Below are 16,574 nucleotides of genomic sequence, written 5' to 3'. Positions count from 1 at the left end.
TCCCCGCGTCTTGGAGAGCTAATGCCGGCTCTTAGGAAGAATGCGTTATAGGAGTTGATCTACATTGTTATTTGTATGTTTGACTTGAGTTCCTTTTACCGCGACAGGAGGGCTTTGAGTTTTGGGTGGAATTGCTGACGCCTTGTATTTCTGGCATTGCTCGTCGACGACGCATTAGAGGTACACTTCGTGGGATCGTGTGATACACGGTGATTAGAAGTCAATTGCGCAAATAGAAGTATTCGCAATTTAGCTTTCTGCTAATTTTCCATATTACGCTACGGCGATATGCTCTCATCCTCTACTAGTAGTCGTCGGGGAATTGTTAGAGAACGCGACACGAATTCGACTCTTCCCAATTGTTCCATATGTACGGAATAGCTTTTGCTTTCTGAAGTATATGTCTTGGTTGATGATTAAGATACCAGAGTTTATTCACCCCGTAAAAGTGAGAAGAGCACCATCCATAACATGCAACGCCTGACCACAATACCTAGATACTCTTATTGTTGCTCATGTCTACTAGAAGACTCATTGGATATATGAAGAACAAACAGATTGAGCCGGATATACTACAATACACGGTGGGTCCCAGATCTTACGCAAACTATTATATGTCGATCCATGCGTCAAATCTCTGCACTCGGCTGCACCATGGCCCCAGGAACGCGAGATCTCAGTAAGGCTGTTTAACTCTTCATGTGCATCGATGGCTGACTAAAGTACATATGATTCAGTGTGCCATTCCATGCGCATTTCGTGAACAGCTTCATCATGGCTATTATGGGAGGTTTGTATTCGGCTTCGGAGATGGCTTTGAGTTAGTGGGTCCCCCCTGTACTGATGAGTTCGAAGACTTTGGGAAGTGAATACTAACAAAGCTTGAAATGATAACGGCGTGCATTGTGCTCTTATCTTTCAGCCACTCTGACACTACTTTATGCCCTCTCGTCTGTGGTCGCAATGGCCATACCCCGTGGTCCTTCCTGCCTTGACCCGGCTGTGACCATTGCAAAATTTGTACCCCTCCTCTGGACACTTCTCATGCTGATTATGTACTCGATTCCGTATGCAAGACCTGTTGAACAAGGGGGTGTGAGATGTAATTTTTGCCACGACCAAGCTGGTGTCAGTATCAATAACTTGAAACATAGATGCGTGCGTATCATATGCCACTGTCGCCTTCGTATGCGTTTGGCCTCCGAGAGTTGTGGATCTGCCTGGTGGTAGAGGTACAGGTCAGATGATTCAGACGCCCGAAGACATCTCCACGCATTAGTCGAGTGCCGTACGCGTGAAATCTTGTTCCCCGCATTCTCTGCGTTTGACGCGGGGCCCATCGTCCATAATGTCGCCTCTATCCCACCTTTTGAAGCGTGCTGGCTTCGCAAGCCTCGTGGATGTCTAAGCTAAGAACCTCAACGCTGGCACGATATAATATCGCCTTCAGACTCAGCCTCACACACAGACTCAGCTCCAGCAGTATCAATTTTGTGACGTGCGGAAGTTGCTGTGGGGATGAAAGAGGAAGGTTAATAGGCTTGGCAATTCGGACGCGGAAGTGGAGCGCGCTAGTGGACCGCGTCGCGTTTGCATGGGGGAATCTCTGATGCACTGACGTCTGTGATGGACCTTTCTTCTGCCCAACGCACTGCAACCTCACCTCGCCCTCACCCCTTGGAGCCAGGCAAGCGCTCTCTTACTGACGCTCCTTTGACAGAGATATAAGACCATTCGACTGCCTGCGCAACTTCTCTCCTTCTACAACCACCTGCGCCGGGCATTGAACGGGCGCGACGGACTCTACAGGATAGATAGCATCCCCTAGATAGACGCAAGTGTAGCTCTTTGTGCTCGCATAGAGACTCTGAGGACAGTGAATGCTGAACTGCGCTTCGTCATCTCTCAGAGAGATTGTGAGCGGGGCGCCGTCCTAAGCAGGAAGGGCCTGGGTGAGGCATCATGGCGGAAATCCTCGAGAAGATAAAGTAAGTACCGATACTTAGTAAGCTTCATTCTTATCACCTCGTTTACGTCAGGTTTGCCTGGAATATTGCGACACATACTCTCCGTTGTTCCAGCAGCTACATCGTCCACACCAGAGATGGCTAACCTGGTGTCTTACAGCGAGCTCCGAGAGCTACCCGCAGAACAACATCTATTCTGCCCTCGAATCGGCGATGACGGATCAGTATACTACGACGAAGACGTTGCGGCATACCCGCCCGAAACCGACCCCACGGAACTCGCTGACCGCAAGCTCAAGCTTGAAGCCGCCAAGGACAGAAGATGGACAGCGCTCAAGGCGGCCGAGATACTGGCATTCGACGGAGAGGAGGCAGCACCGCACAAGGAGTGGCTGGTCAGCCGGCTGAACAGCCTCATGCAGAGCTGCGATGTCTGTGTGAGGGTCTTCCACCAGAGCAGAGCGGAATGGCGAACTCGGCTGATCGACTCCTACGACGAGGAGAACATCGGGGACTTCTTACAAGTGGTGGACAACCAATGTCTGGGTCGCATACAGAAGGGCTTGGACGATGCCAACGACATACTCAGCAAAGCCGAACCGAAGACGCGCTCAGTCCGACTATTACCGAACGAATGCACATACGGCTTCTTTGAAGCGCTTAGCTGCGACGCTCTGATACGGAACGAAGAACTCCTCCAGCGACACTTCGATGCACCATTCGACATGGTACAGACGAAGAAGCGATTGAAGGTTCAGACATACCTCCCTGCTATGACGCGATTCTTGTTCAGCAGGGTTGACAGACGGCATAAGTGGGCGACGGAGTCATGGTCAACCTTTAAGAGGAACATGCTAAAGTCGGAGTGGGATTGGGCTGTACGGGATTACGTCACAAGTGTTATGATGAAGGTTCAGATGAGTAACTTGGACTTGTCCATCGTACCGCTCTTCTGGGGCGGCATGCGGCTCATAGTAGCAAAGATGGACAGGGACTTGATCACGGACTCTCTACGGGGCCTTGATGGCGACTTCTATCGACTGATGCTTGATCACCTCTCACTGAAGTCTGAAGGCTTCCTTGATCTAATTGCGACCATGAAGCAGCTGCTGGAAAAGTCACCGATCGACTACTGGGATGGCATGAATGCCGTCACTCCTTCCATCGCCACAGTGGTAGAGCAGGTGTTTAATAGCCCTGTCTTTAACCAGCTCCTTCTTGCAACGGCGGAGGCAAACGAGCAGAACATGAACAACCTTCACGCTGCATTTAGCTGGATACCAGTCTTCCTCGACTCCATCAAGCTTTCCAACCTTGGACCGGCTGTCCGGCCGTTTGCACAAGCGCTGCTCGGCCGTTGCCAGTCGGATCGCTATCCACCTGCGGCTCGAGCACACTGCTTCAAGGAAGGTCTCAAAGTACTGGACTACGCCTTTAGGAAGATGGGCGAAGGCAAGACCATTGACAAGTTTGTTGGCCAACCAACCGTTAACGGCATGCTGGATTTGCTATCGACTTTCATACAGTCTCTCGTTACGAGCCTCAAAACCTTCAAGCAAAGCAAAGAAAACCAAGAGGATATGCAACTAACCCTCTCAGTAATCGAGCACGCTTTCAAGCTGGAAGCGCAGTCTCTCATTATCGAGCGGCAGCTTATCTCTGCGCAGCGACCATCGCCCACCGAAACGCCGCCGTCAAGCCCCATATGGAAAACGGTTCTACGAGCAATAGGGCCCGATAGCTTAGAACTCGCTACCCATTTGCTGATAGCTGGGAGGGGCTTGATCGGAATTGAAACACTGCAGATGAAGTCGGGCGTCGATAAGGTACCACAAACGGTACGACACTTCAACGACCGTTTCAGACTACTGTCTCAGTCCGTTACCGACGTTGTGGAGAAGATGTCGGAGTTCGACCCCAAACTACTGCAAGCCTTGTTCGGACAACAGCCTGCAGCAAGCGCGATCGTCTCGTTGATGTTCTCGTCTACAGAAGATACTCGCAACTCCGCTATTGAGCTCCTGAAGGTCATTAGCGGGGAAGAAGAGCGCCGAGGTGCTCTACAACATATTTTGAGAGCCCATTATAGGCACGTTGTTCGAGGTATCGCGGATTCAGTTCGGCAAGTTCGGCTCAAGAAGGCTTTCGCTCCTGCCCCAAGTATGATTCGGACATGCACCGATATCATCGACATCATTTGCAACTCTCAAGACGGTATTCTGAGAGGCCGAGAGTACGACTCGAACGATGCTGCAGCGACAATGAATCTATGGGAGAACCTCTGGGACTCACTTACGATGATATTTGCCACTACCGAAGCCTGGAGCAATTTGGGTTTCTACGACAAACATATGATGATGGACTTTTGCCGAGACACTATGCAATTTGCTGATGTGCTGTTCGACCAATGCAGTATCTTTGCAACTGCGCTGAAACCACCGACTGGCGATGATGAAGAAGCAACTTCGAAAACAGCGTTACTCAAAGAGCTGCTTGCTCGTCCTGCAAATGCGATGGAGGGTCTGGCCAAATGGCTCCGTCTTCGTGACGAGTTTCTGTCTAGTAAATCCGTTACTTTGATTAGCAAGCTTCTTGTTCGGCTACATCGTGTGTCTATCGAGATCGACCCCGATGCGCTTTCGTACATGGAACGAGTTCTCTCGGGAGACGTCCGCGCGAAGCTAAGTAGTACGCAACAGGCCGAGCTGCAACAAGCGCTTGAAGAGCATCTGGGCCGCCCGCTCGTGAAGGAAGAAGAGCCCGCGCAACCCAAGCAAGCTTCTATCAGCAAATGGATGGCCCCTGGGACGGCACAGTCTACGGCAGATGCCAAAGCTAAGTTGTTGGCGAGCATGACTTCCGGCTCGAGCAAGTTCCAGGAGCGACGTGAGCAGATGAAAGCTGTCGAAGCGAAGGCTGCGCAACTGAAAGCCCTCAACGACAACAAGAAGAGTGCCCAGGAAGATTTCAAACGCAAGCGGCAGCTTGAACTACAAAAGCGCGAACAAGAGAAAGCTGCTGCGATCGCTAAGGCAAAGGCAGCTCGGGGCGGTTCAGGTCTCACTGCCGAAGCCGGCTCTGGTCTCGAAGGCTTAGGTGTCCTAGGCAAAGATCAAGCTGCGAAGGGGGAGGGATTGATGCATTCTTCTGATGAATCATCAGACTCAGACGGTGATATCGATGAAGATTTGTTTGGCATCAAGAAGACTAAGGTCAAAACCGGACCGAGGACAAACATTGTCAATGAAGTCAAGATTCAGATGCCGACAAAGAAGAAGAGGGCGCAGCGTTCTGCCAAAGACATGCGTGCTCGTCTGGCGCCTGATCTCAGCAGTCTCCACCGCACTATCCTTGGCTGGAACTACTTCCACGAAGGCGACTTCCCGCCCAAGTCTAGGCCGGACCAGTACTCCAAGGTTCTGAGTACTTTCCGTACACCCAACGATTACCAGAACACGTTCGAGCCTCTTTTGACGCTGGAGGCATGGCAAGGCTTCGTCAAGGCTCGTGAGGAAAACCAGTCCAAGCCATACGAAATAAGAATTACGTCGCGAGCTGCTGTCGACATGTTTCAGGAAGTCGGTAGCACGATGACTCATGTCGAGAACAAGGAAGTCTTCATCTCTGAAGGAGACATCATACTCTTCTCGCGGACCAAGTCGCCTTCTGCAGATGAGCCGACGTGTCTTGCCAGGGTATTCCGCGTTAAGAGGAAGCAGCAGCACATCGAAGTTTCGTACCGGGTTGTGCCAGGCAATCCTCTGTCAACCTCACTGCAACCGAACAATACCATCCTCGGCTTCAAACTCGAATCGATTACTTCCTTAGAGCGCGAGTACGGTGCGCTGAAAGGTCTTCAGTACTATGACCTGTGTGACGAGATCATCCGCGCGAAGCCCTCTCCGCTCTTGACCTACAAGGATAGCCAGATCCAGCCGCTCATTTCCAACTACGACGTGAACCCGGCGCAGGCAAAGGCCATCAAGTCTGCCATTGATAATGATGCGTTCACGTTGATCCAAGGGTAATTTCAACATCCGCGTGTCGTCGATTAAGATACTAACAAGACTACAGACCGCCTGGTTCCGGAAAGACTAAAACAATCACCGCCATCGTTGGAGCGATTCTCAGCGACAGTCTTCGCAACCGTGGCACTGCCATCACTGTTCCGGGTCAGCAACGCTCAGAAGCTGCTTCGAAGAAGCTACTGGTCTGCGCGCCGAGTAACGCGGCCGTCGATGAGTTGGTCATGCGTTTCAAGAACGGTATCAAGACCCTGAGCGGCGAGTCGCGCAAACTCAACATCGTGCGTCTAGGCCGTGGCGACGCTATCAAAGCCAGTGTACAGGATGTGACGCTAGAAGAGCTCGTCAACAAGCGACTAGGTGTAGATCCATCGAACGGCAACGACCGAGAAGCGACACAAAAGCTCTTCCAGGAACACAAACAGATCTCCGATCAATTGAAGCAAGCCTACCAGCAGCGAGACACTGGGGAGGTCAAAGGCGAAGCTGCGAGTAAGCTGGACGACGATATCAACGCGTTGCGCAGGCGGAAGACGGCCCTGGGTACGAAAATCGACAATGTCAAAGATGACGAGAAGCTCGCCAGTCGTAACGCAGACCTGAACCGACGACGAGCACAGGAAGCAGTCTTGAACGACGCACACGTCATTTGTGCAACACTCAGCGGCTCTGGACATGAAATGTTCCAGGGTCTGAGCATTGAGTTCGAAACCGTCATTGTCGATGAGGCTGCGCAGTGTGTTGAGATGAGCGCCCTTATCCCCCTCAAGTATGGTTGCGCTAAGTGTATCTTGGTCGGAGACCCGAAGCAACTGCCTCCAACAGTCTTCTCGAAGAAGGCGGCCGCCTTCCAATACGAGCAGAGTTTGTTCGTTCGCATGCAAAAGAACCACCCAGACGACGTGCATCTACTAGACACCCAGTATCGTATGCACCCGGAGATCAGCTTGTTCCCCAGTCGAACGTTCTACGACGGCCGACTTTTGGACGGTGGCGACATGGCTACCCTGCGCAAGCAGCCATGGCATCAGAGCATGCTGCTTGGACCTTACCGCTTTTTCGATGTCCAGGGTCAACACCAAGCTGCTCCGAAGGGTCATTCGCTTATCAACATTGCCGAGATCAATGTCGCGATGCAGTTGTACAAACGAGTCACTTCTGACTATCCTGATTACGACTTCAAGGGCAAGATTGGCATTATCACACCTTACAAGAGCCAGTTGCGCGAACTCAAACAGCGTTTCATGAACGCATACGGTCAGAACATCATCGAAGACATCGACTTCAACACCACAGATGCTTTCCAGGGCCGTGAAAGCGAGATCATTATCTTCTCCTGTGTACGAGCCTCCCCGTCAGGTGGCGTTGGTTTCCTCCAGGACATTCGTCGTATGAACGTCGGTCTCACGCGTGCCAAATCGTCTTTGTGGGTGTTGGGTAACTCCGACTCGCTCATGAGAGGAGAGTTCTGGAAGAAGCTTATAGTAGACGCCAAGGAGAGGAAGCGGTTCTCCGCTCAAGATGTGCCAAAGATGCTGAACCAGCATTCCAGCAAGTTCCCGGCACCAAAGGAGGGTTACGTGCAACCTAATCGTCCCACACCAGAGGTCAAGCTAGAAGTAAAGTCAGAGCCCATGAGTAGGGCGGCCAGCAACCAGTCTACTACCTCTTCAGACTCAGCACCCAAGGCTATCAAGCAAGAGATCAAGTCTGAGATGAAGAACGAACGGACACTAGTACATCACGAAAAACGCAAGTTTCAAGACAGCAACGACGCAGGCGTAATCAAGCACGAGAGTAGCGACGCCGAAATGGAAGACGCTCCATCTGACTCTGCCTCCAACACTATGAATGGTGGCAGTGGGCGATCAACGCCTGCTGGCATGGTCGATGCCCAACGCAAGAGCTCGACGCCTAGTGGAGAGACGACTAACGGAACGCACAGCGCGGTCGCTCCTCCGCCGGGAGATGTCATTGGCGGCATGTCGATGGCAAAGCCTAAGATCCGCAGACGACCTCGCGAACCACCAAACCCTTTTATCAAGAACAAGAAGCCAAAGAATGGCTGATTATACATCATCTGGCCAATGGGAGCTGCTGGAGCAACATTATTTCCTTGTGTATATGACTTGGTGACAGGCTACTTCTGGTAGTATATGGCACCTTTTCGCGCGGCGGACACTTTCATCAGCATTGCCTGGCGTTATGTCGCATCTTCATGTATATCTAGCTATCCGACACTATTTCTTTCTGGGGCCATATGCCCTGATATCGTATCAGATGAAGATCGGCCACGATGCCCAAAGAGGCGCTCTGTGGCTGAGATCTGGCAGGTAATGATCGACGTGCATGCCGTGAGCTGAATCGCGTCGAGTGTGAACTACCGTACGTCTTTCCCGAAAGATCTAGCCTATAACGTGCAGTTCGGCGTCTTCTAGACATCTGAGCGCAGTGCATTGATCACGGCTGTGCGTGGTCGCAGCCTCGCAAATGCGCGAGGGCCACGACTTCCTCAGGCTAGTCAGGCACTCCTGTACCACCGTGACGCACACCGCCCATCTCAATTATTGAATTTTGCACTCACTCCACATCCTCCAAGCAGGAATCGACTGTCCTTGTCGCGCATCATCCTGTATTGGCATATGCCCCAGCTTTCATCAAAGCGCGATATCAGCAGGGCGCTCCCCTCGTCGCCGGATCAAGCAAGCCGCACTGCCCTCGATCTCTACATGTACTACATCGCCACCAATCACCTTTGCGCACTCTTAGAACAAATCCATGCGCCCAATTATTGTCATCGGCCAGTAGCACATTCTCCAGATCGTGGCTGGCTTGCAGCTGGAGTTCCGCGGCGATTTCTAAAATGTTTTGTGGGCAAACAATTAAAGTTTGTGCTTCTCGGATGCAAACATCCTTTGCGTCGCGGAGATTCCGATACTTTTGGATGCTACTCCTATCATTCTCAACTTTTCCCGAGGCAAAGACGTCTCCCGATCTATGCGACTTCATTAACGGCTACCGGCTTCGCTATCAATACGCTGTAGTGTCACGTTGCTCACCTCACGGCATCACGAGCTCGAGAAGTGATCCCTACACTCAGACCCGCCCCTGATTACACTACATATCTTTCTTCCTCTCGAATCCGAGAAATTGTCTTATCTGCAGCAAGCTTGGGCGCGAAGAGAGCTGCTGGTCGCCATATTTCCTAGACACTAAAGCCAATCCCACGCCGCCTCTGCCAATCACCGAAGCCTACCATTCATCTACCCCTGCTTGGGGTTACAGCCAACAATCAGCGGTCTTCGTGAGATACAACACTACTGCGTCTGCTGAGTTACCCATCTCTTGGCTGTGACACAATCTGAGCCAGCGTTCCCTGCTAAGCCGTACTTACAGCTCGCGTTTAGGCATCGAATTTGAAGGAGGACTGCGGCTCCAAAGTCGGCTTCAAGGGTAACTAGCAGCCAGGTTGTAACCATGATGTCGTCTGCTTCGACTGAAAACCTCTTGAACTCATTCCCAATGTTCGGGAATGTCAGATGGAGTGTTCTTGAATATACTGGGACGTTGGGGGAGACATGTAAGATGAACACAAGCGTGTCGTCTGAGTCGCTCAAGCGCAATTCAACGGCATCGACGCAGGACGAAAACACACCGCCGACCACTGCAGGGACTCCACCGACTGGCTATGGCTTGTCACCACCGGTGTACTTTATAGATGAGTCTGGGTGCCAACAAAGACGCAAAGGCAGTTTCCTCAACCATACACCACGAGATATCGAGATGCGGTCTTCGAAGCCACTCGACGTCTACCAACCTTCCAAGAAATTCAAGGAGAACTACTCACGTCCCAGAACGTCTCAAGGGTTTCGTTCACTCAGCAACAATCGTATCGCTACGAGTTCACGTGCTTGTAGCTCGTCGACAGCGTCCCATACAGCTCGGGGGTCCACCAAAATCGAGTCTCGAGATGCAATCGAGCTTGCCTCCAAAGAGTCCTCGTCACCTTCGTCACTTGAGGTCTATCAACCATCAGCCAGGCCAAATCGACGCTCATCCTCCGTCCCTTTGGCCAGAGTGCTTACTTACGAGCCTTACTCCACCTTGTCTTCTGAGTGTGTAGGCCGCAATGCCAGCATTGGAAGCGCGAGCATCCCGATCAGTCGCCCAAAAGATAAGAAACGCCAGCGCCGCCAAACGCCATTTAAAGTAACGATGCCGACTCTGACCATTGCCGCACGACATGCGCCACTTGAGCCACTGGTAGCCAAGCACCGACGCAAGGCTAGCTACGACACCATGAGCGAGCTGCTACCTGAGACCGAAACCGAGCAGGTTGGTGAAATGGGTACTTTTGGTATCATCCAGAGATACTTCGATAGCCAGACGGGCGGTCCAGTGTCTGTATCGGAGGCAATCTGTCACGCCTACTCACCAGACCCACGAGATGTTCCTCTTCCGGTGTCCCCTGAGCCAGCTCTTCCGGTATCAACCAGAGAGCCTATCAATATCTATGCTATTGGTGAGCCAGATATGCATGAGCCACCACCAGCAGTACCGGATCGTAGTCCAAAGCGGCTCACGAACCCAAGCTTCCCAACCCAGATCGAGCCTGCCGTCTCCACGCCAGACGATTTTGTCTTCGTGGCTGAGGAGAAATGTTCGTTGTCTGACGATGACAAGCAACTGGAGGGTGATCTCCACGTTCCGAAGGAGCGAATCTCAAAACGCCTTGACGTAGGACAAGCTGGCCGCGTAGGTTCCTCGCAGGTAGGACGATTGGCGCCACCGATTCTCAGCCACGATGCACTGACAGCGAGTGCTGATCTGGGCCTGAATGATCTCAGTTACTACCTGAAACATACTGGACCATCTACAGACCCTCAGTCTTCGGCACAACCGCGCAAGCAAACGAAGTTGTTCAAAGTCAAGCAGCGCAAGACTCTGGCTACTCGCGTCGGATCCGTGGAAGGCTCTCCTCAGCGAGCGCGCAGACAGGCGCCTATTCCGACGTGCGCCCGCGAGATGACCACGTCTGGAGGCGCGCGACATCTTAGGATCGTCATACCAACCGAAAGCCCTCGCAACACTCAGGTGATTGCTGTCTCCACATCTCAACCTCCAAAACAACGACGTTCCCGACATATCGCCATCACATTTAACGAGGAGACGCCGAACCCCCTCGCCAGCCCGAAAGTAGAGCGTATAATGGCCAGCCACGGGCGTCGTTCGTTCTCCGAGCCAGCTCCCGTGTCGCCGCGGAACCCGAAGAGGCCACCCGAGTCACCTAAGTCAGTGCCTGCTGATGACCATCCACTAGCGGTATCGCCCGAGCCACGGTCAAACCGAGAAGATCAGACGAGAGCTCGGAAGCTGCGAGACTTGCAGCGCATCAAGCGCAAGCCATTACCGACATACTCCGAACAGAAAGAGCAGCACTCCGAGCCGGTCGCTGGAGCATTACCGACACCAGCTCACACACCAGAGCCCTTGCCAGAATCAGTCATTGGAATTGACAGCGGCCATGATGAGGGTCTCGAGGAAGAGAGTTGGATTAGCAGGATGGCACGGATGCAGGAGAGGGCCATGTTGCTGCAGAGACAGAACACGGAGCTCACAGAGGCGCTGGCCAAGATTGTGGGACTCGAGCTTGAAGATGGAGATCTGAAGCCTGAGGACGTGCTGAGGGCATTCAGGCAGGCCAAGTTCTCGCGATAAAGATAGTAACAGGCGGACGAGTGTGGGTATTCAATAAATCTGCATTGCCATTAAATATATCTCTGGTTTGTGTCTGGGCTCTGTCCATGCTCTAGTGTCGCAATACGATCGTGACGAGCCGACACGAGGAAGCTCCTGAAGATCATGACGAAGCTTCCCTGAATGTTCCAAATATAGATCTAGTTCCTGGATGCTTGGCACATTGCCCAGGTATCAGCGACAAATTGTAGCCACCTTGCTCAGTATCTTGAAAGTCAAGTCGCTGCACTGCCTCTGTATATTCAACGTCTCAAATATCGCTAACAAGCTCACATCAAGCTATCGGTTGTCTTGAAAGCCGCGACCTTCTTCTCACCGCCTGCTTATCGATAAGACACCAAAACACCCCCGCGACCCCCAATCCCGCGCGTTGGCACCAGGTTTAGGAAGACTGGTCAATTGCGTCGCAAACCCCGTCACAAACCAATCAGCCACTTGTAGTCGCACCGCACAAGCTCGAAGCGATCCATACACACGATGTCATCGACCGAAGGCCCGCTCTTCAGCTCCGAGCTCATCTCGCCCGAAGTCCTCAAAGCACTCCCAGAAGGTTACAGCTGCCGACCGCTCGAGAGGAAAGACTACCACAATGGCTTCCTAGATGTACTGAGGGTACTCACCACAGTGGGAGATATAACTGAAGAGGTACGAAAACCTTCCCGACCTCCTACACTAAGCAAGACATAGCTCTGCAACACCCAATACGAAGCAAACACACATAGTACCAGCACACTACTGACACACCAACCTGCCTACAGCAATGGAACAAACGCTACGACTGGATGTCCGCGCGCAACGATGAATACTTCCTCCTCTGCATCACCGACTCGTCCGACGCCATCGTCGGCACCGGCGCCCTCATCGTCGAGCGCAAATTCATCCATCAGCTCGGCCTCGTAGGACACATTGAGGACATTGCTGTCGCCAAGGACCAGCAGGGCAAGAAGCTGGGTCTGAGGATCATTCAGGCGCTGGACTTTGTTGCGGAGAAGGTGGGCTGCTACAAGACTATTTTGGATTGCTCCGAGGCGAATGAGGGGTTCTATGTTAAGTGTGGGTTTAAGAGGGCGGGGCTCGAGATGGCGCATTACTATGGGCGGTGAGAGATGTGACAAGGGAGATACAATGCATAGTGAGGGCGTTATTTGGAGAGATTGGAGAGATATCAGATCTATGGGATATAGACTATCGATAGAGTACAGCTACGGGATAGAATTGTGATACGGAGCTGCGTGTAAACGTCTCAGTCTACAGATGTGTCTACTGTGACCAGAGGAAGTCTAAACTTGCCCACCAGACCTGATGCCCTAGATATTATGAAATTCATGCATTACGATCAGGAATCGCAACGCGAGGTGACAAATAACGCGTGTTCTACTTTATTTGCTGTTGGCGTTTGGGGTGTTCGTTGCTCTTGGAGGCTGTAGTGGACCAACTTAACCTCGATTTGCTCGCTTGTACTCTGCCACCAACGCCATCATCACCACCGCGCAACCCGAGAATCGAGACAACGACTACTACCTCGAAGCGACCTATTACCGATGACGGATGCTTCTGTTCATCGTCTGGGCCGCCGTAATTTGATGATCACTTAATCTGAGCGGGTGTTGAAATTTATCATTGTGGAAGTGTTATTCCAGATCAAGAGATAGTTACCGGACAAGATGGCTCAAGACGAGCGCCCTGGAGACGACGAACCCGGATTGTCACAGCTTAACGATGGAGAGGCATCTCATGCCGAAATACAGGAAGCACAATCGATGGCAAAAGTCAAAGACCAAGAATTTGCAGGTGACAAGTTCTCACCTCACGACCTATCCAGTGCACCCAAGTTTTCTACCGGTCTTCCACCCGAGCTATGGACTATAATACAATCCGCGCCGGCAAACTTTGCGCCCGAGCACTTTCTCGAAACCAGTCGCAACCTGCTCGAGAACCCTAATCGAACCTCAACCCATCTTGCGCGCGCAGAACTTTCCTACCAAAGTTTTGCAGACGCTACATTCAACCCCAAGGCCAGTACTCCAGAGGATCTAGCGAGCATTGTCAAGCATCTGCGGCCAGAATGCCGACCGCAACTGATCGATGGAGGCATAGAAGGGTACGAGCTAGAGTACACAGTTGTACGGAAACTCATACCTCGAAATCCGAAGCTGGATGACTCGCTGATGCAGACTTGTCACCTACTTGTATCGCATGAAGACGTCACTGTCACAAGCTCAGATGAGAAAGAGGAGACTGTCAAAGCAGAGCGGTATATGGTCGTATACATTCCTCACGCTATCACACCAGAAGCTATACCCTACTATCACCCTAAAGTCCGCTCGTTGGCCATGCTATACACCTACTTCCTATCAACCTCTCAATCTTCACCTCTATCTCTGGTCTCCGCACCGGGACACCTTTCTATCCATTATTCCCTCTTTCCTAGCCAACCTCTGGATAACCGCCTTTCCCGAACTGGTCTCAAGCTTCTGGAAGTCATACACAAACACTCGCGCGGTGCGCGAGCTGGGTATAAGAAACGCGTTCACCACGATCAAGTCATCGGGCAAAAGAGGTTCCAGGACACGTATGCATACTTGAAGGGTAAGTATGCGAAAGATTTGATCGAAGGATGGGTGGAGCAGACGCCTGCTGAGAAACATGTCTTTGAAGATCTGGGTATTGCTGCTTTTCTCATGCAGCTATGGACGGACATGTACGGCCCAAATAAAGACAGGATCAAACACGATGGCGACAATTTGGTGGAACAAGAGAAAGATGCGGCAGAGCAAAAGACCAAAATAGCACAAGCCAACTTCCCAGGCTTCGTAGACATTGGCTGCGGAAACGGCCTGCTCGTCCACATCCTCAACGCCGAAGGTTGGCACGGCTGGGGCTTCGACGCCCGGCGAAGAAAAACATGGGAAACGTTCCCACCAAACCACACCGAGAAACTGCAAGAGATGCTCCTCGTGCCCAAGATCCTCCAACCACCTCCCTCAGACACTACCAACACCTCAACATCCCATCACAACGGCGTCTTCCCACCCGGCACCTTCATCATCAGCAATCACGCCGATGAACTCACCCCATGGACACCGTTACTAGCTCACCTCAATTCATCCCCTTTCATCGCCATCCCATGCTGTTCGCATGACTTTGGTGGAACGAGATTCCGCGCGCCGGCGCATGCAAAACATGTCATTCCTGATCCGATGACGGCGGAGTCGAAGAAGCCCAAGCAACCCTCTGCGTACGCTAGTCTGTGTAGTTGGATATGCCATCTAACAGAGGAGACTGGGTTTGTGGTTGAGAAGGAGCATCTGAGGATTCCTAGTACGAGGAATATCGCTGTGCTGGGTAGAACGCAGTACAGGGAAGAGGGACGGAAGGATGGCCAGGCGAGTGTGGAGGAGAGACTCGAGTTCTTGAGGGTATTGGTGGAGAAGGAGTCAGGTGGGCAACCGATTGGGCAGACTTGTGCCAATTGGATGCAGAGTGGTGATGGGTTGATGAAGACTGGAAAGGGCGGGCATTGAGACGGACATTCCTCCGTCATAAAAAATAGTGAAGAAGGACAAGGCGCCGTATGTCGTGCCATGCTTCTCCAATGTAGCATTGATGACAAGGAGCCGGCATGGCCTGTCGCAAGGCACGCCCTTGAATTCACAAGAAGCAAGTCAAAAAAGTTCACTGAAGGTTATGGGGTATCATTGAGGACATGGTCGTCCAAGACTGCATCATCGCAACTTAGACAAGCGATCCATTCGTAGTATCATCCGGTCATTTCGCCGTATCCGAACCCATTTTGTAATGCAGTAAAGCCCGACATGAAGATGAAACCGTATCTAGCCTTACTCCAGAAAGCCCTCAACTGCTTACGAAGCAGGAGCAGCGCCGCGTCCCCGGCCGAAGCCACCACGGAACTCGGGCTTGAACTCGCCAGGGGCAGCACCCTCAGCCTTCTCGCCAGCGTCACGGCGGCGGTAGCCGTCACGGTCACCACCACGGTCACCGCCACGTCCACCACGGCCGCCACCACGGCGCTCACGGTCGTCGCCGCCGCCGAGCATACCCCGGGGAGGAGCAGAGCGCTGCTGCTTGATGTGGGTCTGGGGAACGATCTCGGCGGGGAGGTGGAGCCATTCACGGAGGTAGTCGAGACCCTCAGGGGTGAGGGTGTAGTAGTACCATTGCCAGGAGAAGCGGGTCTTGAGGTAACCGCGCGAGGTCAAAGACTGGCCTGTTGTCTGTTAGGGCCCGACAATGTCGCAGTGCAGTTGGTGGTACTGACAAGCCTTGACAACGTAAAGGTTCTTGGTGTCGATCTCGCCGTGCTTGGGAAGGTTGAAGTCCTTCTTAGCAACCAGAACTCCCTCTGTGGTGACCGTGTGTCAGCCTATCCTTATATGCAGCAAAGCCGCGAAAATGTATAATTGTGCCATAGCCATGGCTCGAGTGCGCGGGGATACTAACCTCGGAAGAGGTACCTGGAGAGAGAAAACATTAGCAAGCTTGTCCAATTACATAGAAGGGAGTCAAGTGTAGCTCAGCCCATATCAAGTCGTATCATTTCGTGCGAAACTCAGAGCTCGAATGCGCCGTGGCATTGTTTGTTGTAGAGGTAGACTAACTCGTGAATCTTCTTGCGGTCGGCCTTGGGAATAAGCATCTTGACGGTTTGCGAAAGACTCGGGGATGCTAAGAGTTGTGGTTGAGGGTCGATGAGGGCAGAAGTTCGCTGGTGGACAGACGATTTCGAGTGATGGGTGCGAAGCTAGTCTAAGCGAGCGCTATGACCAGCTGTTGCGGTGCCGCCAAGCCCTGTCCCCAATCTCCA

The 16,574-nt window shown here is 52.3% G+C and overlaps 5 protein-coding genes across 5 annotated transcripts; 4 read left to right on the top strand and 1 right to left on the bottom strand.

Moving 5' to 3' along the window:
* The first annotated feature begins 1,641 nt into the window (after positions 1-1,641).
* BKA58DRAFT_384731 (tRNA-splicing endonuclease-like protein) lies at positions 1,642-8,526 on the top strand. Its single transcript, XM_046170301.1, has 3 exons — positions 1,642-1,988; positions 2,128-5,991; positions 6,042-8,526. The coding sequence occupies exons 1-3, from the start codon at positions 1,963-1,965 to the stop codon at positions 8,059-8,061; spliced, it is 5,910 nt and encodes a 1,969-aa protein (XP_046025135.1). The 5' UTR covers positions 1,642-1,962; the 3' UTR covers positions 8,062-8,526.
* Positions 8,527-9,287: 761 nt separating this feature from the next.
* Positions 9,288-11,968, top strand: BKA58DRAFT_173846 (uncharacterized protein). The gene has a single exon (XM_046165240.1). It carries the CDS (start codon positions 9,470-9,472, stop codon positions 11,708-11,710), a length of 2,241 nt encoding a protein of 746 aa, XP_046025134.1. The 5' UTR covers positions 9,288-9,469; the 3' UTR covers positions 11,711-11,968.
* BKA58DRAFT_384728 (glucosamine 6-phosphate N-acetyltransferase) lies at positions 11,867-13,150 on the top strand. The gene is made up of 2 exons (XM_046170300.1): positions 11,867-12,394; positions 12,508-13,150. Exons 1-2 carry the CDS (start codon positions 12,227-12,229, stop codon positions 12,850-12,852), a joined length of 513 nt encoding a protein of 170 aa, XP_046025133.1. The 5' UTR covers positions 11,867-12,226; the 3' UTR covers positions 12,853-13,150.
* A 76-nt stretch (positions 13,151-13,226) lies between these two features.
* On the top strand, positions 13,227-15,426 carry BKA58DRAFT_384726 (uncharacterized protein). The gene has a single exon (XM_046170299.1). The coding sequence runs from the start codon at positions 13,414-13,416 to the stop codon at positions 15,271-15,273; it is 1,860 nt and encodes a 619-aa protein (XP_046025132.1). The 5' UTR covers positions 13,227-13,413; the 3' UTR covers positions 15,274-15,426.
* On the bottom strand, positions 15,427-16,543 carry BKA58DRAFT_384724 (Plectin/S10 domain-containing protein). Its single transcript, XM_046170298.1, has 4 exons — positions 16,369-16,543; positions 16,211-16,224; positions 16,029-16,112; positions 15,427-15,977 (listed from the first exon to the last, which is right to left on the bottom strand). The coding sequence occupies exons 1-4, from the start codon at positions 16,404-16,406 to the stop codon at positions 15,613-15,615; spliced, it is 501 nt and encodes a 166-aa protein (XP_046025131.1). The 5' UTR covers positions 16,407-16,543; the 3' UTR covers positions 15,427-15,612.
* Between the last annotated feature and the right edge of the window lie 31 nt (positions 16,544-16,574).

This window comes from Alternaria rosae, assembly GCF_020736505.1.
Source record: "Alternaria rosae strain MPI-PUGE-AT-0040 chromosome Unknown BKA58scaffold_5, whole genome shotgun sequence".
NCBI lineage: Eukaryota > Fungi > Ascomycota > Dothideomycetes > Pleosporales > Pleosporaceae > Alternaria > Alternaria rosae.
The sequence above is the reverse complement of the archived record's forward strand: the minus strand, read 5'-3'. Positions and strand labels throughout refer to the sequence as shown.